General features: G+C 41.2%; 2 protein-coding genes and 1 long non-coding RNA gene across 5 annotated transcripts in view; 2 read left to right on the top strand and 1 right to left on the bottom strand.

Annotated features, from left to right (window-relative positions):
• The window catches only part of LOC115362230 (NLR family CARD domain-containing protein 3-like), a 90,265-nt gene that overhangs the window by 20,968 nt on the left and 42,423 nt on the right, over positions 1-26,874 (top strand). The gene's annotated exons all lie outside the window — the stretch shown is intronic.
• Positions 1-26,874, bottom strand: part of LOC115362233 (uncharacterized) — a 39,953-nt gene that overhangs the window by 2,802 nt on the left and 10,277 nt on the right. The gene's annotated exons all lie outside the window — the stretch shown is intronic.
• On the top strand, positions 3,421-26,686 carry LOC115362231 (filaggrin-2-like). 3 transcript variants are annotated; one of them, XM_030056084.1, is made up of 17 exons: positions 3,421-3,469; positions 3,584-3,919; positions 6,035-6,151; positions 6,519-6,635; positions 8,312-8,428; positions 8,706-8,822; positions 11,987-12,103; positions 12,466-12,582; positions 14,270-14,386; positions 14,690-14,806; positions 15,169-15,285; positions 16,966-17,082; positions 17,375-17,491; positions 20,878-20,994; positions 23,155-23,271; positions 23,564-23,680; positions 25,391-26,686. In XM_030056084.1, exons 2-17 carry the CDS (start codon positions 3,813-3,815, stop codon positions 26,265-26,267), a joined length of 2,622 nt encoding a protein of 873 aa, XP_029911944.1. In that variant the 5' UTR covers positions 3,421-3,469; positions 3,584-3,812; the 3' UTR covers positions 26,268-26,686. The 3 variants fall into 3 exon arrangements, with proteins under 3 accessions (XP_029911944.1, XP_029911946.1, XP_029911945.1); XM_030056086.1 differs by lacking the exon at positions 25,391-26,686 and adding an exon at positions 25,158-25,231; XM_030056085.1 differs by lacking the exons at positions 20,878-20,994; positions 23,155-23,271; positions 23,564-23,680.

Here is a 26,874-nt window from a genome sequence, read left to right on the forward strand (position 1 = left end):
TGATATTGAGATAAAAATGGAAGAAGCAGTTTCAACCAGTTTCTTGAAACTTTTCAAAGGGACACTGTCATACATTAAGAAATAACTTTGCTGACTAGATTGATTGAATTCTTGCTACTTAAACCGTGTGGCGACATGACACTGAAACCATACTGTCTGCAGTGTAATCAGTGGGTACATTGTTTCTGTGAATTGATGTTTATGGCTTTAAGTTAAAATAAGTTAATTTTTTAGTTTTAATGAGCATATATATTCTAAGTACAGACTGAAGAGCTAACAAGAATTTTGTCCACAGTGATGACCAAAAAAAATTGTTGTTACTGTTCATGTTATTCTGAAATCTTGACGTTGCAGGTTTTATATGTTGGGAGGGGAAGAGGGGGATTGGGGGTTGTTTGGATGCTACAGTGCCTGCTCTGCTGCTACCACACAGTCTCTGGATGTATATGGGTATGTTGCTGTATGGTTATCTGTATGTTGTGTTTGTACGGGCTGTGAAGACAAATTTTCCTGCAGGACAATATAGACTATATATTATCTTATTCAAGAATCTTTGATGGTACTACTAAATAAAATTTTTTGAAGAGGTTAAACTAATGACATAAAAACCCAAGGACATAGTTTTTGTGCAGTATTTCTTATTAAATGGGTGTTGGCATACGTTATGTTACGGTACAATATGTGTGTATGATTTTTCATGTCATTGTTAAATTCAATCGAATGCTGTGATGAAGGCTCTGTTCTGAGATGCGCTGGGTTTTTGTAGTGTGATGTGAGCAAAAATAAACAGGTGAACTGTGAGTATTTTGTCTTCCTTGACTCGATTTGGGATGTGCTACCTTTGTCTTGTTATCAGTCATTTACACAAAATGTTGAAAAGCAGTATTGGTGACTTTGTGGCTTACTAGTTTCCTCATGCTGATTTTTCATGGTAATTCTGTCAGTCTAAACTATACTAACATGAGCTGCCAGATAAAGCTGGGCAAACCAATTGAGGTTTGTGTTTATTGGATATGTTCTGCTTTGAAATTAACACTGCTATTGATCCCTGTTTACAGCTCTATAACATGGCATTTCCTACATTGCCACTACCTGAACAAACTACATGCTATCTTTGAAACAGCTGAATATTAATTTTATATACAGTGTATATGGCAAGCATGGCAGGCATCTGTGCAGACACAACTGGATGGATACAGGGAAAGAGGGACTTCCAACACTTGTTTTCCAGGAAGTGTGCTGCTGTCCAAGTGGCAGTTGACTTCACATGTATTGAAGGAGGTAAGTGTTCACCCTTGCCCTCACCAGCCAACTCTGTGTTTATACAGTCACCCAAAATAATCAGTGCTTACATCAGAAGTAGACTGAGGAAATAATTTAAAGTGTATCAATATTAATTTTCCCAGTCTGGAACCCAAATCTTTTACGTGGAAAATGTATGTCACATTTCAGTGGTCAATGGAATTACATGTTTTACATATTTGAAAAGTTGTTACCTGTGTTCTCCACTCCTTGTGTGTCCAGCTTAAAATAAGAGAAAATGAGAGAAACAACAAATACAGTTAACATAGTTAACATATATTCTTAGCAAAATATAGCAAGCTCTCTCCCTGTGACATTACTTTACCAGGGATCATAGCACAGTATAAAAGCTGATCATATATACACATATAGACGGGTGACGAAGGTGAAAACAACATTGAGTGTCTTAATGAGGTATTGGTCACCATGAACCAGCCAGCTACAACTTCAGTGTTCCTTGGCACTCGATCAGTGGTGTTTGAAAGATGGAAAATAGAAAGAGCAAGGCTGGCACGGTGAAGGCAAGAATTAAAAAGAGGAAAGCTCTGGAAACAGATACAGCCAAATGTGCTAAAATTGGCAACTTTTCACTAAAGCGAGCTCGCGATTTGAAACGACAAATGAGGATGATGAAACAGGTAAGGCAAGATGTTGATGTCAAAGGACATTCTGATGTTGTAAAGAATAGTGTTGGAGATTTGCCCTCATGTTCTCATATTTGTGAAATTTAAGTTGTGATGGAACTGTTTCCTTGCAGAGGAAAAAGATGATAGTGCTATTAGAAAGTACAACACTTTTTATATTATTTTTTAAATTTAATATTTAATAATTTTTATTTATTCTTTTATTTCATTTTTAAGGTTTGGATATCTGTGAACACTTATTTGAATGTTGGAGATGTGCAGTCATGTTGAAATAAATCTACACTGTGAAGCAATCCTTACTTGCACTGAATTGGAAATATTTTAGAAAAATACACTGAATTACAAGGCTTTACAGAATAGTGCGCTATTGTAGACTTAACATGTAAGGTTATAATTACATGATTTTAATAATAATAGGTTGTGATCTCAAGTGGGCCGGTCTGAGGCATGAAACTCCAGGGCTGAAAATGAGTCCCACTCCGGCCCTGCATGCATGTATTATTTTTACTATTAATTGAGGTCTTTTGGGGGCATGATGGTGGGTACAAGTAGTGCTGGGCAGTATACCAATTCATACCGAATACCGGTGTTATTTTTTTATTTATTTTTTTTTTATGATATGAATTTTTCATATACCCCAATACCGGTGTGTGTGTGTGTGTGTGTGTGTGTGTGTGTATAACAGCAGTACAGATTCTGTATATAGGTTAATGAACCTGAACTCTTAAATGGGCACCAGGAGCTGAGCTAAACGAAGCACTCTAATTTAATATATGTGTATTTAGATGGCCACAATCCTTACAGTATGTAGGTAGTTATGCAGCATGTTGGTAATACTACAGTAAACATTTTTGGAGAAGGTAAATCATTACGCTGCTAAAGTCAAGCTTTTTATATTGTCATGTTATGCTGAGTATGCTAAAGCATCAAAATCAAAATGTGGATCATCTGCTTCAGCTTTGCTGTTTGGAAACTGTATTATATACCTGAATCTCACCCAGACTACAAACTTTACTGATTTCACATCAATCGGAGAAATGAAATGTTACCTGCTCCAAAGTTATGTGTGGGTGTTAAACCACAGATCTTTCCAGTGGTTTAACTACAGCGCTGTTGAAGAGGGAACTATGACACATTGAAATCCTAAAGGGTGCAGTAAACTTACTATCCATGCATCCAGGGGATGTACCCCATGTTTTCCCCCATGTTTTCCCGGCACTTTTGGTGTCTGAACAGGGTTCGGTGATTCAGTGAGGGAGACTGATTCAAAATAGAGTGACTCAGTCAGAGAGGCAACGGCTAACACTGAGCTGAGTTAACAACAAGCTCACCCAAACATCCACTTAACTTTCGTTTTCAGCCCAGTTTACAGGAAGATGCGCAACATGCGCTGGCATTTGTGTGAGTGCATCCTGCAAAGGAACGTGTACAGGAAGCTACATGAGTCACAAACAGAGAGTCTGTGTGAGTGGTGGGTAACAGTTATTCACGTCTTTTCAACACGGCTGGCTCTGAACTGACAGGTTAGTTGCCTTTTGGCTCTAAGCCTTTTGGTTTGGTGTCGATCTTCCAGCCACAATGCCATTAACGGCTAATTGTGGTTACTGCCTATAACATGTTCTGTATTTTTCGTTTAGGGCCCAGCAGTGAGTTTGTCTAGAGAAAGAGATGATATGAGTCAGTGTGGAGTGAGATAAAGGCACATGGCCTGCACTCTGAAGGGAGTACAGAGTGGACACAACAGGCCTGTCTAGAAAACAGTAGGAAGACTCGACCAGAGGACTCTGCTGCTGCCGTAAAACTACTGTCTGGTGACAACGAGGAGAGGAAACTTACATCTGGGCCCCAGCTGTCGAGTGAGAAGTGATGGCGGACATGGCTACAAACTCTGTGAGAAATCACGCTGGAAAGCACATGGCGGGCAATGAAACCACTGTGTCGAAAAATCATGGCAGGCGCTCAAAAACTGACATGTAAGTGGACTACAATTGCTCAGTGTCTAAAAGGGGAACTGGGGAAATCACTAAGAGTCCCAGCTGGCATTAAACCGACGTTCAACATTGAAATATAATTTAAAACATGTCAGTTGTTGTTTCTACATTGAAACAATGTAGAAATAATATAAAGCTAACAATTGCGGAAACGTTGACAACCTATCAATAAATCAACATTGAAATTTACACAAGATCTGTATGTTTATTCAACCTATTGGCCTCTTCCACCCAGCTGGCATTTTAACATTTATTCAACACTGAATCAACATCATAACTCATGGGTGAATCAATGTTGAATTTGGTTTTGATTTTGCAAAGCGAATCAGCGTTGATATTGTGATGTTGTTTCAACATGAGTGAACTAATGTTGAAGGCACAACAGTGAATTAATATTGAATTAAGTGTTGATTTTGCAAAGCGAATCAGCGATATTGTGATGTTGTTGATATTGTGATGTTGTTTCAATATCTTAAGACATTGAAACTTGATGTTAATTCTTAATTCAATATTAATTCACTGTTGTGCCTTCAACATTAGTTCACTCATGTTGAAACGTAAGACACTGAACATTGATTCACCCATGAGTTATGATGTTGATGCAGTGTTGAATAAATGTTAAAATGCCAGCTGGGTGGAAGAGGCCAATAGGTTGAATAAACCTATTGGTGCCAGCTGGGACAGGACTTGACCAGACTCTGCATATTATAGGAAAACACCCCACTGTACCCGACTGCAATACACCAGAAACTGTCAGTAGTAGGAAAATAGTTCTGCTTTGAAAAATGTAACTAGAAAAGCAAAGCAACATATACTTTTTACACGGTGACACTTGACAAGGCAGGAGTGCCAGCTCTCTCCCCCATTGACTCCCATTATACCTGGAACCCACCAGCTGGGGAGAGAAGGAGAAACACACACTTTTTTAACTAGCCAAATCTCGGGCATTTTGGGGAGTTGGCAAATAATTTTGACACAGTTTGAAAGCCCAAAGCGTTACCTTTCTCATGATACCTTTGATTTTCCGCTCGGTACTGTCATTGAGAAAAAAGCATTTGTTTGACCAGTACTTTTAGACATTTTTCTGCCAAGCACCGCTGTCACTCATGCAGTGTGCTCACACACTTTATAGAGCCTCATTTCTGGCTCAGCCCACAGAAGCAGCAGTAGTCCAGCAGATAAGCTTTCTGCCTGCCATGCAGGAGACCAGGGTTCAACTCCCCACCTGGGCAAAAGTGACAACACTACACAACCTATAAACAGCATAGGGCTGGTGGGTTACCATGCAGTTTCTCCTTACTTTTTAGTGATTCAGACGCGCGGCCCCCGAGGCACTCTCTAAATTTCCGCGGGGAATTTTCTATATTAATTCACTGTTGGGCCTTCAACATTGGTTCACTCATGTTGAAACAACATCACAATATCAACGCTGATTCGCTTTGCAAAATCAAAACCAAATTCAACATTGATTCACCCATGAGTTATGATGTTGATTCAGTGTTGAATAAATGTTAAAATGCCAGCTGGGGTGGCATTTATATTCTCATTCTGCATTTCTGTTGTAGAAGATTCAAAAATGTAGCTCACTTTACTTTACTAGTTACCGCTTTCCAGTACTACCAGTCTTGATTAGATTTTGACTACATTTTTTAAACCTCCCCTATTTTTTCTGTGTTAAAGCCCACAACAACAGTACAGACCACCCTCACCTGTATCCAGTGTTGTTTCAATACAAAGTGACTGGTCTAAGGATCATCCACCTGGCTTCTGGAAAGGAAATGTAAAGAATGAACCAAGGTAAGAAATTATGATGATGTTCATACAGTAACATAATTCAATGTGTATCATAACAGTGATGCTCAAAATATTTTCTCTGTATTAAAGCCCACATCAGCAGCACAGACCAGCCTTACCTGTATCTAAATAAGATATCAGACATATTTCATCTCAAAGCTCTACAGCTCAAAACTCTGGAAAATGATGATATATATGCAGAGAAATGTACTTTAAGTTACTAGTTACCATTTTCCAAAACTGCCATACTTGTTTTGATTGTCTCCATTTTTTAAACATCCCCTTCTTTTGTCTGTGTTAAAGCCCACACCAACAGTACAGACCACCCTCGCCTGTATCCAATGTTGCTTCAATGCAAAGCGACTGGTCTAAGGATCATCCACTTAGCTTCCAGGAAGGAAATGGAAAGAATGGACCAAGGTAAGAAATTATGATGATGTTCATACAGATAAATTAAACAAGAAACAAAATAAATAGAAGACAAAAAATGGGTGAAAGAGTCATAGTAATATAAATGTTTATTACCTGAAAGCGCGATAGTGATGCTCAAAATACTTTCTCTGTATTAAAGTCCACATCAAGAGCACAGAGCAGCCTTACCTGTATCTAAATAAGATATCAGACATATTTCATCTCAAAGCTCTACAGCTCAAAACTCTGGAAAATGATGATGATGTTTATGCAGAGAAATGTACTTTAAATTACTACTTACCATTTTCCAAAACTGCCATACTTGTTTAGATTTGGATTACATTTTTAAACCTCCTCTGTTTTCTCTGTGTTAAAGTCCACACCAACAGTACAGACCACCCTCACCTGTATCCAATGTTGTTTCAATGCAAAGTGACTGGTCTAAGGATCACCCACCTGCCTTTCAGAAAGGAAATGTAAAGAATGGACCAAGGTAAGAAATTATGACGATGTTCATACAGTTAAATTAAGCAAGAAACAAAATAAATATACAACAACAAATGGGTGAAAGAGACTGGGTTATTGTGCACCTGTATGTTCATCTGCATCTGAAGGTCAACTAAAGAAATTACAAACTGCCCAAAACAGAGCTGCCAGGTTAGTATTGCATTGTCCCATGAGTACAAACGCTGTCAGCATGCACCGTCAACTCTCACGGTTAACGGCAGAGAGAAGGCTGGTTTTTAATGTAACTAAATTCTTCAGAAATACTGTGTTTTCTCTTCAGCCCATTTTCTTATATAAACAAATTGTTCGGTGCGACCAGGTTCATTCTCACTTGACTAGATCAGCTGATGAAGGCCAGGTAATGTTACCACGCCCAAAATCAATTTTTTTTTAAAGAGAACATTTATTTATCGTGCCATCAACCATTGGAATAATTGCCCACTGAATATACGAAAGCTGAATAGCAAAATATCTTTCAAGTACCACTTAAGACTGTATCATGTAAATCTGTGAGTGGGGAATGAACATATTTACTGTATGAATGTAATAATGAATGAAATGCTGTAATAATTTATTCTGAATAATTTTTGATGATGTTTATAATGTTGTCAACAATGTTTTACTGCTTTTACATTGCTACTGTTATGTGATTTTTTTTTTCTTTTCTTTCCCTTGTGGACACAGGAAGACTAGCTCGTCCTACTTTTGTGACAGCTAATGGGGATCCTTTTAACAATAAACAATAAACATATTAATATAAATTTGTACATACTGTCTGAAAGCTTGATAGTGATTGTTACGCTGTGACCAGAGCTACACGGCTCGCTATGCCTAACCCGTACGGCTAGCTTCCCCGCTCTAGTAGCCGTAACAAGTTCTGTCCCTCAGTGCGAAAGCAGTCCAACGTGACAAAAAAGCCTCACTTACCTGCATGTGTGCAAAAACTGTCTCTCCAGGGGGTTTGGTGGGCTACTCAGTCTCTGCAAGTTGAACTGACTGGCGTCTCCACCAGCTGCCTCTGGGCGTCCCCTTTCTGCCTCACGTCGGGCCCAGAGCTCAGCTAGCTCAGACGATGTTGTGGTTCCTTAGTTCAGTTTTAACATAAAGGTACAAGTGAAAACAAAAGAAACGTGTAAAGCAGGGTGTGCAGCAAAATCCGTAAGCAGTCTCCATTGTCTCTACAGACTAAAGTTGTGTAGCAGAGTCCCAGTGCAGCCACACAACCAGCACTGCCATTGCTTGGCGCACTTTCCTGTGTTTTCACGGCTTCCTGCAGGTGTGCTGAGTTGGCATACTAATCGGGATTTAACCCAACCTCCAATGTGAACGTCAGCTTCACCCTGTCTCCTAGCTCCACCACTAACTCCACACCTACCACTAACACATGTACAACATAATTCAATGTGTATCACAGTGATGCTCAAAATATTTTCTCTGTATTAAAGCCCACATCAGCAGCACAGACCAGCCTTACCTCTATCTAAAAAAGATATCAGACATATTTCATCTCAAAGCTCTACAGCTCAAAACTCTGGAAAATGATGATGATGTTTATGCAGAGAAATGTACTTTCAATTACTACTTACCATTTTCCAAAACTGCCATACTTGTTTAGATTTGGACTGCATTTTTAAACCTCCCCTTCTTTTCTCTGTGTTAAAGCCCACACCAACAGTTCAGACCAGCCCCGCCTGTATGCAGTGTTGCTTCAATGCAAAGTGACTGGTCTAAGGATCATCCACTTGGCTTCTGGCAAGGAAATGTAAAGAACGAACACAGGTAAGAAATTATGATGATGTTCATATCAATAAATTAAAGAAGAAACAAAATAAATAGAAGACAAGGAATGGGTGAAAGAGTCATAGAAATAGAAATGTATGTTATCTGAAAGTTCAATAGTGATGCTAGCTAAGATTTAAGACATATTTCATCTCAAAGCTCTACAGCTCAAAACTCTGGAAAATGATGATGTACTTTAAATTACTACTTACCATTTTCCAAAACTACCATACTACCATACATTTTTTAAACCTCCTCTGTTTTCTCTGTGTTAAAGCCCACACCAACAGTACAGACCACCCTCGCCTGTATCCAGTGTTGTTTCAATGCAAAGTGACTGGTCTACGGATCACCCTATTGGCTTCCAGAAAGGAAATGTAAAGAATGGACCAAGGTAAGAAATAATGGTGATGTTCATACAGATAAATTAAACAAGAAACAAAATAAATAGAAGACAAGGAATGGGAGAAAGTAGTGTTGTAGTCAAGACCGCACCAACTGAGACCAAGACATTTCGAGGTCGGGACCGAGACAAGACCAAGACCGTATATATCAAAGAAAAATCATAACAAAATAGAACAAAATGGCAGGTATCTCTTTTAAACTAATTTTGCTTTTAAACAAATGAAACAGCAAAAGTAAACAAAAACAAAAACAAAACTCTGCTGTTGTTTTCTAACCAGCACAATGAAACAAATCTCAAATCTAAGGAAATTTGTTGTTTGACTTCTTGTAAAAAGTATGCCATCCTACTTTTTAAAACTGCATTGACCTGACAGGCAATGATAAATATGTCATTTCATAAAGAATGATTAAAAGAAAAAGGAATAAGGCCTAAATTATATGAACTAAGTGAAAGAACCTGACATACCATTTCAGCAAGGTATTTTTGTTAACTTTCTCGAACATGGGTTCTTAACTTAAGCAAATTGAAAACATTTTGCATTTTGGTGGTTTGACAGCTATATTTTGACTAATTTCAAGCAATTAAGGCTTTTTGTTGTTTATATCTTGAAATAAGATGTTAATCTGGATTTATCGGGTGAATATGGCTTATAATGAGTGTAAAGAGATTAATACACCTTCATCTGAAATAAGATACACTTTCTTTTAATTTTTGCATGGGTCTTAGAAAAGTCTTCATTCACTCTTTGTGTTCAGGGGGTGTGTCACTCAAGGTGTCACAAAGGCTGTGTGACACCGGGAAGGCAGCAGCTGCACTTTTCTTTTTTCTTACCACAGTAGTGCATTTAGGACTAGTTCGTACAATCCCTAGAGTACTCACTTTGTAGCTTCTTGGTGATGACTTGAGTGGTGAAGAAGTAGTACTTCCGGGTCTTCGGGTGGAGTCCTTCCTTCATCAGTGTTTCGACACTTTAATTCCACTACACTTCCGAAAGGCGTGTCAACATCTTCTGGCGTCCCAGATATGTTCCCTCCCGTTACTACTTCTTCCGGGTTACTTCGCAGACCAGTTGGTGTCCTTCCTCTTGATCCACAGCCAGTTGCTGCCTTGGTCAGCTGCCTCTGCCAGTGCCTTCACCGTTTGTCTGAAGGCCTGACCCTTCACTCCCATCCTCTTCAGAAGCCTGGTTGTGGACTATCAAAACAAACCCCCTGCATCCAACCTCCACCGGGAACACCTTAGTACTCCAATTGCGCTGTTCTGCCAGGGCCGCTATCTCCGCATACTTCAGGCTTTTCCGTTTGTACGCTTCTTCAATGGCTGCTTCCCAGGGTACCGTTAGTTCCACAATATACAGAAGTCTTTTGGAGGTTGACCAGAGGATGAGATCAGGCCTGAGTGTTGTCGATGCTATTTCCGTTGGAAAGACTAGTTTGTGATCCAGGTCCACCTGCATGTTCCAGTCCTGAGCTGGGTCAAGGAGTGTGGAGCTGGCTCTTATCGCCGTTTTATTTGGGCGATCACCCGCCCTTACGAAGGGAATAGTGCTTGGGGTCTCGTGCCTCGGAGGGGGTTGTGTGTTAGAGATGGTTCTCCTCCTTTTTAGGGTGATCGCCAGCTGCTGCAGGATCTGGTTGTGCTGCCAGGTGTATCTTCCTTGGGACAGACTTGTCTTGCACCCAGTTAGGATGTGTCTCAACGTTGCCAGTGTTTGGCACAGTGTGCACGCGGGATCCTCTCCTTTCAGTGGGAGAGGCCTTGTTCCACGTTGGTCGGCTTTCACCAAATCCTAGTCCCATTGTTCCGTGTTGCACGTGTCCGACAATGTCCCCGTGCCTGAGAGCAGATTTTGCTTGCTCCACCGCCTCCGACAGTATCCACTTCCTCCCAGTTGCCAACCTGGGGGCTGCCGTTCATATTGCTGCATCGTGAGATTCCGACAGTGTCATCTCCAGCCTCGCTTTGGTGCACTTGTATTGCTCGGTAAGGCTGGAGACAGGCAGGCTCAAAGCACCACGTCCGTACAAGGCAATGTTGCTGAGGCATCGAGGAAGACCAAGCCACTTCTTAATATAGGAACTGATTGTTCTCTCCAGTGTTTCAACCTTTGTAACTGGGACCTCATAGATTGTCAGAGGCCACATCAGATGGGGGAGCAGTCCAAATTGCAGACACCTCAGTTCCGATATCACTGGGATGGGGGTTTCCCCAAGATAGAATCTCTGGTTTGTCAACTTCCCTCCAACAATCAATATGCTTCAGGATTTGCTGGGCTTAAACTCCATCCATGCCCATGAGATGTTATCTTGAAGTTTTCCCAGCAGTTGCCTTGTACATGGCACGGTGGAGGTCAGGGTGGTCAGGTCGTCCATGTAGGCACGTATTGGTGGTAGCCGCTGACCACCCTGCAGCCTTTCTCCTCCAACTACCCACTTGGACGCCCAGATGATGACCTCCATCGCCATGGTGAAGGCTAGAGGTGAGATGGTACATCCTGCCATTATCCCTATTTCCAGTCGTTGCCATGCTGTTGTGTATTCTCTGGTTGTTACGCAGAATTGCAAATCCTGGAAGTAGGCACATGATAGAAGTCGAAGGCTGTCCAGATGAGGGAATGGGGAAGAGAGCCAAAGGCATTAGCCAGGTCAAGGAAAAGTACATGCAGATCTCTACCTTCCCTTTTCACAGATTGGATTTGGATTTGTTTTTTTCTTATCACATATCTCTTATCACAGTAGTGAGAGCCTGGTCTCGACCAGTCTTGATAAAAAAAAAAATCGCGAGTCCGCCCAGTCCAAGACCGAGAGAAGACTGAGTGAAAATGCCTTCAATTCTGAGACGAGACCAAGACCCTCAAAAAGTGGTCTCGGGACCGGTCTCAAGACCAAGACCGATCTTGAGTACTACAACACTAGGTGAAAGAGTGATAGTAATATAAATGTATATTATCTGAAAGTTCAATAGTGATGCTAGCTAAGATTTAAGACATATTTCATCTCAAAGCTCTACAGCTCTAAACTCTGGAAAATGATGATGTTGTTTATGCAGAGAAATGTACTTTAAGTTACTAGTTAACATTTTCCAAAACTGTCATACTTGTTTTGATTGTGTCTACATTTTTTAAACATCCCCTTCTTTTCTCTGTGTTAAAGCTCACACCAACAGTACAGACCACCGTTGCCTGTATCCAGTGTTGCTTCAATGCAAAGTGACCGGTCTAAGGATCACCAACTTGGCTTCCAGGAAGGAAATGTAAAAAATGGACCAAGGTAAGAAATTATGATGATGTTCATACAGATAAATTAAACAAGAAACAAAATAAATAGAAGACAAAGAATGGGTGAGTCATAGTAATATTAATGTTTACTACATGAAAGCTCAATAGTGATGCTCAAAATACTTTCTCTATTAAAGTCCACATCAAGAGCACAGAGCAGCCTTACCTGTATCTAAATAAGATATCAGACATATTTCATCTCAAAGCTCTACAGCTCAAAACTCTGGAAAATGATGATGATGTTTATGCAGAGAAATGTACTTTAAATTACTACTTACCATTTTCCAAAACTGCCATACTTGTTTAGATTTTGACTACATTTTTTAAACCTCCTCTGTTTTCTCTGTATTAAAGTCCGCACCAACAGTACAGACCACCCTCGCCTGTATCCAATGTTGTTTCAATGCAAAGTGACTGGTCTAAGGATCACCCACCTGCCTTTCAGAAAGGAAATGTAAAGAATGGACCAAGGTAAGAAATTAAGACGATGTTCATACAGTTAAATTAAGCAAGAAACAAAATAAATATACAACAACAAATGGGTGAAAGAGACTGGGTTATTGTGCACCTGTATGTTCATCTGCATCTGAAGGTCAAATAAAGAAATTACAAACTGCCCAAAACAGAGCTGCCAGGTTAGTATTGCATTGTCCCATGAGTACAAACGCTGTCAGCATGCACCGTCAACTCTCACGGTTAACGGCAGAGAGAAGGCTGGTTTTTAATGCAACTAAATTCTTCAGAAATACTGTGTTTTCTTTTCAGCCCATTTTCTTACATAAACAAATTGTTCGGTGCGACCAGGTTCATTCTCACTTGACTAGATCAGCTGATGAAGGCCAGGTAATGTTACCACGCCCAAAATCTTTTTTTTTTTTTTTTTAAAGAGAACAGTTATTTATCGTGCCATCAACCATTGGAATAATTGCCCACTGAATATACGAAAGATAAATAGCAAAATATCTTTCAAGTACCACTTAAGACTGTATCATGTAAATCTGTGAGTGGGGAATGAACATATTTACTGTATGAATGTAATAACGAATGAAATGCTGTAATAATTTATTCTGAATAATTTTTGATGATGTTTATAATGTTGTCAACAATGTTTTACTGCTTTACATTGCTACTGTTATGTGATTTTTTTTTTCTTTTCTTTCCCTTGTGGACACCAGGAAGACTAGCTCGTCCTACTTTTGTGACAGATAATGGGGCTCCTTTTAACAATAAACAATAAACATATTAATATAAATTTGTACATATTGTCTGAAAGCTTGATAGTGATCGTTACGCTGTGACCAGAGCTACACGGCTCGCTATGCCTAACCCGTACGGCTAGCTTCCCCGCTCTAGTAGCCGTAACAAGTTCTGTCCCTCAGTGCGAATGCAGTCCAACGTGACAAAAAAGCCTCGCTTACCTGCATGTGTGCAAAAACTGTCTCTCCAGGGGGTTTGGTGGGCTACTCACAGTCTCTGCAAGTTGAATTGACTGGCATCTCCACCAGCTGCCTCTGGGCGTCCCCTTTCTGCCTCACGTCGGGCCCAGAGCTCAGCTAGCTCAGACGATGTTGTGGTTCCTTAGTTCAGTTTTAACATAAAGGTACAAGTGAAAACAAAAGAAACGTGTAAAGCAGGGTGTGCAGCAAAATCCATAACCAGTCTCCATTGTCTCTAGAGACTAAAGTTGTGTAGCACAGTCCCGGTGCAGCCACACAACCAGCACTGCCATTGCTTGGCGCACTTCCCTGTGTTTTCACGACTTCCTGCAGGTGTGCTGAGTTAGCATACTAATCGGGATTTAACCCAACCTCCCATGTGAACGTCAGCTTCACCCTGTCTCCTAGCTCCACCACTAACTCCACACCTACCACTAACACATGTACAAAATAATTCAATGTGTATCATAAAGTGATGCTCAAAATACTTTCTCTGTATTAAAGCCCATATCAGCAGCACAGACCAGCCTTACCTGTATCTAAAAAAGATATCAGACATATTTCATCTCAAAGCTCTACAGCTCAAAACTCTGGAAAATGATGATGATGATGCTCATGCAGAGAAATGTGCTTTAATTTACTAGTTACCATTTTCCAAAGTACCATACTTGTTTAGATTTGGACTGCATTTTTAAACCTCCCCTGTTTTCTCTGTGTTAAAGCCCACACCAACAGTACAGACCAGCCCCGCCTGTATGCAGTGTTGCTTCAATGCAAAGTGACTGGTCTAAGGATCATCTACTTGGCTTCTGGGAAGGAAATGTAAAGAATGAAAAGACGTAAGAAATTATGATGATGTTCATATCAATAAATTAAGAAGAAACAAAATAAATAGAAGACAAGGAATGGGTGAAAGAGTCATAGAAACAAAAATATTATCTGAAAGTTCAATAGTGATGCTAGCTAAGATTTAAGACATATTTCATCTCAAAGCTCTATAGCTCTAAACTCTGGAAAATGATGATGATGTTTATGCAGAGAAATGTACTTTAAGTTACTAGTTAACATTTTCCAAAACTGTCATACTTGTTTTGATTGTGTCTACATTTTTTAAACATCCCCTTCTTTTCTCTGTGTTAAAGCTCCCACCAACAGTACAGACCACCCTTGCCTGTATCCAGTGTTGCTTCAATGCAAAGTGACTGGTCTAAGGATCACCAACTTGGCTTCCAGGAAGGAAATGTAAAAAATGGACCAAGGTAAGAAATTATGATGATGTTCATACAGATAAATTAAACAAGAAACAAAATAAATAGAAGACAAAGAATGGGTGAGTCATAGTAATATAAATGTTTACTACATGAAAGCTCAATAGTGATGCTCAAAATACTTTCTCTATTAAAGCCCACATCAAGAGCACAGAGCAGCCTTATCTGTATCTAAATAAGATATCAGACATATTTCATCTCAAAGCTCTACAGCTCAAAACTCTGGAAAATGATGATGATGTTTATGCAGAGAAATGTACTTTAAATTACTACTTACCATTTTCCAAAACTGCCATACTTGTTTAGATTTTGACTACATTTTTTAAACCTCCTCTGTTTTCCCTGTGTTAAAGCTCACACCAACAGTACAGACCACCCTCGCCTGTATCCAATGTTGTTTCAATGCAAAGTGACTGGTCTAAGGATCACCCACCTGGCTTTCAGAAAGGAAACGTAAAGAATGGACCAAGGTAAGAAATTATGACGATGTTCATACAGTTAAATTAAGCAAGAAACAAAATAAATATACAGCAACAAATGGGTGAAAGAGACTGGATTATTGTGCACCTGTATGTTCATCTGCATCTGAAGGTCAACTAAAGAAATTACAAACTGCCCAAAACAGAGCTGCCAGGTTAGTATTGCATTGTCCCATGAGTACAAACGCTGTCAAGCATGCACCGTCAACTCTCACGGTTAACGGCAGAGAGAAGGCTGGTTTTTAATGTAACTAAATTCTTCAGAAATACTGTGTTTTCTTTTCAGCCCATTTTCTTACATAAACAAATTGTTCGGTCTGACCAGGTTCATTCTCACTTGACTAGATCAGCTGATGAAGGCCAGGTAATGTTACCACGCCCAAAATCAATTTTTTTTTAAAGAGAACAGTTATTTATCGTGCCATCAACCATTGGAATAATTGCCCACTGAATATACGAAAGATGAATAGCAAAATATCTTTCAAGTACCACTTAAGACTGTATCATGTAAATCTGTGAGTGGGGAATGAACATATTTACTGTATGAATGTAATAATGAATGAAATGCTGTAATAATTTATTCTGAATAATTTTTGATGTTTATAATGTTGTCAACAATGTTTTACTGCTTTTACATTGCTACTGTTATGTAATTTTTTTTTTTCTTTTCTTTCCCTTGTGGACAACAGGAAGACTAGCTCGTCCTACTTTTGTGACAGCTAATGGGGCTCCTTTTAACAATAAACAATAAACATATTAATATAAATTTATACATATTGTCTGAAAGCTTGATAGTGATTGTTACGCTGTGACCAGAGCTACACGGCTCGCTATGCCTAACCCGTACGGCTAGCTTCCCCGCTCTAGTAGCCGTAACAAGTTCTGTCCCTCAGTGTGAATGCAGTCCAACGTGACAAAAAAGCCTCGCTTACCTGCATGTATGCAAAAACTGTCTCTCCAGGGGGTTTGGTGGGCTACTCACAGTCTCTGCAAGTTGAACTGACTGGTGTCTCCACCAGCTGCCTCTGGGTGTCCCCTTTCTGCCTCACGTCGGACCCAGAGCTCAGCTAGCTCAGACGATGTTGTGGTTCCTTAGTTCAGTTTTAACATAAAGGTACAAGTGAAAACAAAAGAAACGTGTAAAGCAGGGTGTGCAGCAAAATCCATAACCAGTCTCCATTGTCTCTAGAGACTAAAGTTGTGTAGCAGAGTCCCGGTGCAGCCACACAACCAGCACTGCCATTGCTTGGCGCACTTTCCTGTGTTTTCACAGCTTCCTGCAGGTGTGCTGAGTTGGCATACTAATCGGGATTTAACCCAACCTCCCATGTGAACGTCAGCTTCACCCTGACTCCTAACTCCACCACTAACTCCACACCTACCACTAACACATCTACAACATAATTCAATGTGTATAACAGTGATGCTCAAAATATTTTCTCTGTATTGAAGCCCACATCAGCAGCACAGACCAGCCTTACCTCTATCTAAATTAGATATCAGACATATTTCATCTCAAAGCTCTACAGCTCAAAACTCTGGAAAATGATGATGATGATGCTCATGCAGAGAAATGTTCTTTAAATTACTACTTACCATTTTCCAGAAGTACCATACTTGTTTAGATTTGGAATGTATTTTTAAACCTCCCCTGTTTTCTCTGTGTTAAAGCCCACACCAACAGTACAGACCAGCCCCGCCTGTATGCAGTGTTGCTTCAATGCAAAGTGACTGGTCTAAGGATCATCCACTTGGCTTCTGGCAAGGAAATGTAAAGAACGAACACAGGTAAGAAATTATGATCATGTTCATAACAGTAAATTAAAGAAGAAACAAAATACATATAAGACAAGGAATGGGTGAAAGAGTCATAGAAATAAAAATATTATCTGAAAGTTCAATAGTGATGCTAGCTAAGATTCAAGACATATTTCACTTCAAAGCTCTACAGCTCAAAACTCTGGAAAATGATGATGACGTTTATGCAGAGAAATGTACTTTCAATTACTACTTACCATTTTCCAAAACTACCATACTACCATACATTTTTTAAACCTCCTCTGTTTTCTCTGTGTTAAAGCCCACACCAACAGTACAGACCACCCTCGCCTGTATCCAGTGTTGTTCCAATGCAAAGTGACTGGTCTACGGATCACCCTATTGGCTTCCAGAAAGGAAATGTAAAGAATGGACCAAGGTAAGAAATTATGGTGATGTTCATACAGATAAATTAAACAAGAAACAAAATAAATAGAAGACAAGGAATGGGAGAAAGTAGTGTTGTAGTCAAGACCGCACCAACTGAGACCAAGACATTTAGAGGTCGGGACCGAGACAAGACCAAGACCGTATATATATCAAAGAAAAATCATAACAAAATAGAACAAAATGGCAGGTATCTCTTTTAAACTAATTTTGCTTTTAAACAAATGAAACAGCAAAAATAAACAAAAACAAAAACAAAACTCTGCTGTTGTTTTCTAACCAGCACAATGAAACAAATCTCAAATCTAAGGAAATTTGTTGTTTGACTTCTTGTAAAAAGTATGCCATCATACTTTTTAAAACTGCATTGACCTGACAGGCAATGATAAATATGTCATTTCATAAAGAACAATTAAAAGAAAAAGGAATAAGGTCTAAATTATATGAACTAAGTGAAAGAACCTGACATACCATTTCAGCAAGGTATTTTTGTTAACTTTCTCGAACATGGGTTCTTAACTTAAGCAAATTCAAAACATTTTGCATTTTGGTGGTTTGACAGCTATATTTTGACTAATTTCAAGCAATTAAGGCTTTTTGTTGTTTATAACTTGAAATAAGATGTTAATCTGGATTTATCGGGTGAATATGGCTTATAATGAGTGTAAAGAGATTAATACACCTTCATCTGAAATAAGATACACTTTCTTTTAGTTTTTGCATGGGTCTTAGAAAAGTCTTCATTCACTCTTCGTGTTCAGGGGGTGTGTCACTCAAGGTGTCACAAAGGCTGTGTGACACCGGGAAGGCAGCAGCTGCACTTTTCTTTTTTCTTATCACAGTAGTGCATTTAGGACTAGTTCGTACAATCCCTAGAGTACTCACTTTGTGTAGCTTCTTGGTGATGACTTGAGTGGTGAAGAAGTAGTACTTCCGGGTCTTCGGGTGGAGTCCTTCCTTCATCAGTGTTTCGACACTTTAATTCCACTACAGTTCCGAAAGGCATGTCAACATCTTCTGGCGTCCCAGATATGTTCCCTCCCGTTACTACTTCTTCCGGGTTACTTCGCAGACCAGTTGGTGTCCTTCCTCTTGATCCACAGCCAGTTGCTGCCTCGGTCAGCTGCCTCTGCCAGTGCCTTCACCGTTTGTCTGAAGGCCTGACCCTTCACTCCCATCCTCTTCAGAAGCCTGGTTGTGGACTATCAAAACAAACCCCCTGCATCCAACCTCCACCGGGAACACCTTAGTACTCCAATTGCGCTGTTCTGCCAGGGCCGCAATCTCCGCATACTTCAGGCTTTTCCGTTCCGTAACGGTACCCTGGGAAGCAGGGTACCGTTAGTTCCACGATATACAGAAGTCTTTTGGAGGTTGACCAGAGGATGAGATCAGGCCTGAGTGTTGTCGATGCTATTTCCGTTGGAAAGACTAGCTTGTGATCCAGGTCCACCTGCATGTTCCAGTCCTGAGCTGGGTCAAGGAGTGTGGAGCTGGCTCTTATCGCCGTTTTATTTGGGCGATCACCCGCCCTTACGAAGGGAATAGTGCTTGGGGTCTTGTGCCTCGGAGGGGGTTGTGTGTTAGAGATGGTTCTCCTCCTTTCTAGGGTGATCGCCAGCTGCTGCAGGATCTGGTTGTGCTGCCAGGTGTATCTTCCTTGGGACAGACTTGTCTTGCACCCAGTTAAGATGTGTCTCAACGTTGCCGGTGTTTGGCACAGTGTGCATGCGGGATCCTCACCCAGCCATTGGTGGAGGTTTTTAGAGGTTGGAAGAACATCGTAGGTGGCTCTGACGATGAAGCTGATCCTGCTTCCTTCCATCTCCCAGACATCCCTCCATGTGAGCTTGCGATGCTCCAGGTTTTCCCAGCGAGTCCACTGTCCCTGTTTAGGCTGTGAGACTGCTTTTGTGCGTCTCTCCACCTCCTCTTGATGTCGTACCTCGTCAACAACCATCTTTCTTCTTTCGGTGGGAGAGGCCTTGTTCCACGTTGGTCGGCTTTCACCGAATCCTAGTCCCATTGTTCCGTGTTGCACGTGTCCGACAATGTCCCCGTGCCTGAGAGCAGATTTTGCTTGCTCCACCTCCTCCGACAGTATCCACCTTCTCCCAGTTGCCAACCTGGGGGCTGCCGTTCATATTGCTGCATTGTGAGATTCCGACAGTGTCATCTCCAGCCTCGCTTTGGTGCACTTGTATTGCTCGGTTAGGCTGGAGACAGGCAGGCTCAAAGCACCACGTCCGTACAAGGCAATGTTGCTGAGGCATCGAGGAAGACCAAGCCACTTCTTAATATAGGAACTGATTGTTCTCTTCAGTGTTTCAACCTTTGTAACTGGGACCTCATAGATTGTCAGAGGCCACATCAGACGGGGGAGCAGTCCAAATTGCAGACACCACAGTTCCGATATCACTGGGATGGGGGTTTCCCCAAGATAGAATCTCTGGTTTGTCAACTTCCCTCCAACAATCAATATGCTTCAGGATTTGCTGGGCTTAAACTCCATCCATGCCCATGAGATGTTATCTTGAAGTTTTCCCAGCAGTTGCCTTGTACATGGCACGGTGGAGGTCAGGGTGGTCAGGTCGTCCATGTAGGCACGTATTGGTGGTAGCCGCTGACCACCCTGCAGCCTCTCTCCTCCAACTACCCACTTGGACGCCCAGATGATGACCTCCATCGCCATGGTGAAGGCTAGAGGTGAGATGGTACATCCTGCCATTATCCCTATTTCCAGTCGTTGCCATGCTGTTGTGTATTCTCTGGTTGTTACGCAGAATTGCAAATCCTGGAAGTAGGCACATGATAGAAGTCGAAGGCTGTCCAGATGAGGGAATGGGGAAGAGAGCCAAAGGCATTAGCCAGGTCAAGGAAAAGTACATGCAGATCTCTACCTTCCCTTTTCACAGATTGGATTTGGATTTGTTTTTTTCTTATCGCATATCTCTTATCACAGTTGTGAGAGCCTGGTCTCGACCAGTCTTGATAAAAAAAAAATCGCGAGTCTGCCCAGTCCAAGACCGAGAGAAGACTGAGTGAAAATGCCTTCAATTCTGAGACGAGACCAAGACCCTCAAAAAGTGGTCTCGGGACCGGTCTCAAGACCAAGACCGATCTTGAGTACTACAGCACTAGGTGAAAGAGTGATAGTAATATAAATGTATATTATCTGAAAGTTCAATAGTGATGCTAGCTAAGATTTAAGACATATTTCATCTCAAAGCTCTACAGCTCTAAACTCTGGAAAATGATGATGATGTTTATGCAGAGAAATGTACTTTAAGTTACTAGTTAACATTTTCCAAAACTGTCATACTTGTTTTGATTGTGTCTACATTTTTTAAACATCCCCTTCTTTTCTCTGTGTTAAAGCTCACACCAACAGTACAGACCACCGTTGCCTGTATCCAGTGTTGCTTCAATTCAAAGTGACCGGTCTAAGGATCACCAGCTTGGCTTCCAGGAAGGAAATGTAAAAAATGGACCAAGGTAAGAAATTATGATGACGTTCATACAGATGAATTAAACAAGAAACAAAATAAATAGAAGACAAAGAATGGGTGAGTCATAGTAATATAAATGTTTACTACATGAAAGCTCAATAGTGATGCTCAAAATACTTTCTCTATTAAAGCCCACATCAAGAGCACAGAGCAGCCTTACCTGTATCTAAATAAGATATCAGACATATTTCATCTCAAAGCTCTACAGCTCAAAACTCTGGAAAATGATGATGATGTTTATGCAGAGAAATGTACTTTAAATTACTACTTACCATTTTCCAAAACTGCCATACTTGTTTAGATTTTGACTACATTTTTTAAACCTCCTCTGTTTTCTCTGTGTTAAAGCTCACACCAACAGTACAGACCACCCTCGCCTATATCCAATGTTGTTTCAATGCAAAGTGACTGGTCTAAGGATCACCCACCTGCCTTTCAGAAAGGAAATGTAAAGAATGGACCAAGGTAAGAAATTAAGACGATGTTCATACAGTTAAATTAAGCAAGAAACAAAATAAATATACAACAAATGGGTGAAAGAGACTGGGTTATTGTGCACCTGTATGTTCATCTGCATCTGAAGGTCAAATAAAGAAATTACAAACTGCCCAAAACAGAGCTGCCAGGTTAGTATTGCATTGTCCCATGAGTACAAACGCTGTCAGCATGCACCGTCAACTCTCACGGTTAACGACAGAGAAAAGGCTGGTTTTTAATGTAACTAAATTCTTCAGAAATACTGTTTTCTTTTCAGCCCATTTTCTTATATAAACAAATTGTTCGGTGCGACCAGGTTCATTCTCACTTGACTAGATCAGCTGATGAAGGCCAGGTAATGTTACCACGCTCAAAATCAACTTTTTTTTTTTAAAGAGAACAGTTATTTATCGTGCCATCAACCATTGGAATAATTGCCCACTGAATATACGAAAGATGAATAGCAAAATATCTTTCAAGTACCACTTCAGACTGTATCATGTAAATCTTTGAGTGGGGAATGAACATATTTACTGTATGAATATAATAATGAATGAAATGCTGTAATAATTTATTCTGAATAATTTTCGATGTTTATAATGTTGTCAACAATGTTTTACTGCTTTTACATTGCTACTGTAATGTGATTTTTTTTTTTCTTTTCTTTCCCTTGCGGACACCAGGAAGATTAGCTCGTCCTACTTTTGTGACAGCTAATGGGGATCCTTTTAACAATAAACAATAAACATATCAATATAAATTTGTACATATTGTCTGAAAGCTTGATAGTGATTGTTACGCTGTGACCAGAGCTACACGGCTCGCTATGCCTAACCCGTACGGCTAGCTTCCCCGCTCTAGTAGCCGTAACAAGTTCTGTCCCTCAGTGCGAAAGCAGTCCAACGTGACAAAAAAGCCTCGCTTACCTGCATGTGTGCAAAAACTGTCTCTCCAGGGGGTTTGGTGGGCTACTCACAGTCTCTGCAAGTTGAACTGACTGGCGTCTCCACCAGCTGCCTCTGGGCGTCCCCTTTCTGCCTCACGTCGGGCCCAGAGCTCAGCTAGCTCAGACGATGTTGTGGTTCCTTAGTTCAGTTTTAACATAAAGGTACAAGTGAAAACAAAAGAAACGTGTAAAGCAGGGTGTGCAGCAAAATCCATAACCGGTCTACACTGTCTCTAGAGACTAAAGTTGTGTAGCAGAGTCCCAGTGCAGCCACACCACCAGCACTGCCATTACTTTGCGCACTTTCCTGTGTTTTCACGGCTTCCTGCAGGTGTGCTGAGTTGGCGTACTGATCAGGATTTAACCCAACCTCCCATGTGAACGTCAGCTTCACCCTGTCTCCTAGCTCCACCACTAACTCCACACCTACCACTAACACATGTACAACATAATTCAATGTGTATCATAAAGTGATGCTCAAAATACTTCCTCTGTATTAAAGCCCACATCAGCATCACAGACCAGCCTTACCTGTATCTAAATAAGATATCAGACATATTTCATCTCAAAGCTCTACAGCTCAAAACTTTGGAAAATGATGATGATGATGATGCTCATGCAGAGAAATGTGCTTTAATTTACTAGTTACCATTTTCCAAAGTACCATACTTGTTTAGATTTGGACTGCATTTTTAAGCCTCCTCTGTTTTCTCTGTGTTAAAGCCCACACCAACAGTACAGACCAGCCCCGCCTGTATGCAGTGTTGCTTCAATGCAAAGTGACTGGTCTAAGGATCACCCACCTGGCTTCCGGGAAGGAAATGTAAAGAACAAACAGAGGTAAGAAATTATGATGATGTTCATATCAGTAAATTAAAGAAGAAACAAAATAAACAGAAGACAAGGAATGGGTGAAAGAGTCATAGAAATAGAAATGTATATTATCTGAGAGTTCAATAGTGATGCTAGCTAAGATTTAAGACATTTCATCTCAAAGCTCTACAGCTCAAAACTCTGGAAAATGATGATGATGTTTATGCAGAGAAATGTACTTTAAATTACTAGTTGCCATTTTCCAAAACTGCCATACTACCATACATTTTTTAAACCTCCCGTTTTCTCTGTGTTAAAGTTCACACCAACAGTACAGACCACCCTTGCCTGTATGCAGTGTTGCTTCAATGCAAAGTGACTGGTCTAAGGATCACCCACCTGGCTTCCAGAAAGGAAATGTAAAGAATGGACCAAGGTAAGAAATGATGATGATGTTCATACAGATAAATTAAACAAGAAACAAAATAAATCTGAGAGAAGGAATGGGTAAAAGAGTAATAGTAATATAAATATATGCATATATTTATATGGACATATAAAATGTATCTATATGGATATATAAATATATCCATATAGATATATATATCTATATGGATATATTATCTGAAAGCTCAATAGTGATGCTCAAAATATTTTCTCTGTATTAAAGTTAAGGATGAGGTTGTACAACACTATCTGTATCTGTATCTGTTCAACCATTTAAATTATCCGTAACCATATATGTACTCGGAGCGGGCGGGCCCTAGACCGGAAGTTGGTGGGGTTTGCCCGGAAATGGGTGGGGCTTAACCGGTACGTTATTTTAAGCCTGAACTTGATACGGGTCGATCAGAAGTTGCTATATTTATTGTTTATTAGAAAAGTATTTACAGAACAGCCTCAGAATTGAGCTTCAGATCAATGTTTTTGATCACAATAGTAAATGAACTATTTACAGAACAATTTTTTTTATAAACACAGAACATGAATATTCTTAAGCGCATCAGTGAATACAACATATGTAGTAGGCGATTATGAAGTATTAGGGGGAGAGAGAGAGAGTGTATATATACATATATATGTATATCTATCTATCTATCTCCAATAGTGTTGTATCTTATACCATTGTAAAGCCTGATTCATCCTCTTTCCAATGAGTGACACCAGTAATTGTGTGGGAAGCAATGGATTTTTTTTTTTTTTGACAAAATCCCCTGCAATATTTTTTCAGTTGATCATTTCTCCCATTTAACAATACTGATTGGTGTTGTCTTTTATACCGTTAGAAAGCCTGATTAGTCCCCTTTTCAATGAGAAATAAGTTGTAAGGATTGTCAATCGATTGGTATGACCAACATGGCTAAACATGCCCCCCCCAAAATCCCATTCAATGTGTTTTCAGTGGATCAGCATGAGGAGGAGGTGTGAAGCTGTTATTGCTGCAAATGGAAGTTTCAAACGCTACTAAGGTCCAGTAGAAAATGAATAAAATATTGTGCTTCCCACCTGTTTAGCTGTGTTGCCTCATCCTTACAGTTATACCCTATTGTAAAAAAAAAAAAAAAAAAACACTGAATGGGATTTTGCCCCCCTCAAAAAAAGGGTGGGGGGGGTGGACATGTTTAGCCATGTTGGTCATACCAGTCGACTGACAATCCTTACAACTTCTTTCTCATTGAAAAGGGGACTAATCAGGCTTTCTGGTATAAGGTATAACGGTATAAGATACAACACTATTGGGTATAAATAAAGGGGAGAAATTATAGACTGAAAAAAGCAGTGCAGAACTTTTTTTGCCTAGTTTACATATATATATGTATATGTATCGCATCCCTGGTGTCCGACCCCGCCTCATCTTTCCGCGCCTTCTTCACCCCGAAAATGCTGCACTCCGTGGTCACCCCCACCAACAGGGAGGGCAGGAGCAGGGCCCGTTCCGCATGGCTGGAATGGGCCGGCGGGGGGAGACAGGGACGATGACGACGACGATGGGGGCGAGGACGACGGGTGGGGCGAAGAGGACGAGGACACCGAAACGGACGAGGAAAACGAAGAAGAGGACGGGTTCTCTCGTCCTCTAGTCCTCTCCTCTCCTCCACACCCCTCTCCTCTCCTCTCCTCACCTCTCTTCCTCCCTCTCTCCCAGGCAGGTGCCCATTCAGGCAATACATGCCCAGCAAGCCCACAAGGTACGGGATCAAGACGTGGGTGGCTTGCGACGCATGGTCCAGCTACGCCTGGAAAATGCAGCTGTACACCGGCAAGGGCCCCTCGGGGGAGACGGAGACCAAGCAGGGCGAGCGAGTGGTGATGGAGCTGACGCGGGGCCTGCGTGGGCACACGGTGACGTGCGACAGCTTCTTCACCTCGTACGCGCTGGCTCAGAGGCTGCTGGCCGAGCGGCACGTGAGCCTGGTGGGTACCGTGTGCAAGAACAAGCTCGAGCTCCCTGCGGAGCCGCTGGCCCGGTGGCTGAGACGCGCGCCGCTGCTCCCGGGGGAGGGCAGGGGCAGCCCGCCCGTCGTGGGCAGGCTGGAGCCATTCTGGTCTCCAGCCACCCTGGTCTGCTACGCGCCCAAGAAGGACAGGAGCGTGCTGCTGCTGACCACGGCCCACGGGGGGGCCACGGTGGCCGAGGACAGGTGGGACCGCAAGCCCCTCGTCGTGCTGAGGTACAACAACAACAAGGGCGGCGTGGACAACCTGGACAACCTGGTGGCCGCCTACAGCTGCAGGAGGATGACCAGGCGCTGGCCCATGGCCGTGTTCCACAACGTGGTGGACGTGTCCGCGTACAACGCCTTCGGGCTGTGGCGCGAGCTCAACCCGGGGTGGATGGACCACAAGACCTTGTCCTACTGATCCAACAGTGGAGTGAGCCTGTGCAGGAGCCGTGCTGTGCTCTGCTGCTCCAACTGCGATCGGCGAGAGCGACGCTGACGGTGGCGGTGGCAGTGATGATGATGACAATGTTGATGGTGATGTTGATGTTGATGGTGGTGGTGGCGGTGTTGTTGGAATGATGATGATAATGATGATGATGATTGCAAAAAAGGAAAAAAAAAGCAGAGACATACCGTGTCCTGTTGTCTCTAGGCCTTAGTGATGACCGCTAGGGGGCACAAGTTATACAGCAGAGAACCACGTGACCGATGCGTAAAGTGAAAAAGAAAAAGCGGATTTTACAACAACAAACAGACATGGAGCTTAAGGCAGTGTGAGGGTTAAATTTTTTCGAAGAGGTTAAGCTGATGACATAAAAACCCAAGGATTTATATTTTTTGTGCAGTATTTCTTATTAAATGGGCATCAGCATACGTTATGTTATGGTACAATGTGTGTGTCATTTTTCATGTCATTGTTAAATTTATTCAAACTTGGTGATGAAGGCTCTGCTCTGAAATGCGCTGGGTTTTTCTAGTGTGACGTGAACAAAAATCAACAGGTGAAATTAGTATTTTGTCTTTGTCCACTCAATTTGGGATGTGCTACCTTTGTCTTGTCATCAGTCATTTACACAAACTGTTGAAAAGCAGTATTGGTGACTTTGTGGCTTACTAGTTTCCTCATGCTGATTTTTCATGGTAATTCTGTCAGTCTAAACTATACTAACATGAGCTGCCAGATAAA

Source organism: Myripristis murdjan, chromosome 7 (assembly GCF_902150065.1).
Source record: "Myripristis murdjan chromosome 7, fMyrMur1.1, whole genome shotgun sequence".
In the NCBI taxonomy this organism is placed as follows: Eukaryota; Metazoa; Chordata; class Actinopteri; order Holocentriformes; family Holocentridae; genus Myripristis; species Myripristis murdjan.

What these genes read in the sequence shown, in the direction of transcription:
- LOC115362231 (XM_030056084.1), top strand. Translation starts at nt 3,813, where the DNA reads ATGGCGGACATGGCTACAAACTCTGTGAGAAATCACGCTGGAAAGCAC. An exon ending in AATGTAAAGAATGGACCAAG is followed by an intron (nt 6,636 to 8,311) that starts GTAAGAAATTAT and finishes TCTGTGTTAAAG; the next exon opens with CCCACACCAACAGTTCAGAC. An exon ending in AATGTAAAAAATGGACCAAG is followed by an intron (nt 14,807 to 15,168) that starts GTAAGAAATTAT and finishes CCTGTGTTAAAG; the next exon opens with CTCACACCAACAGTACAGAC.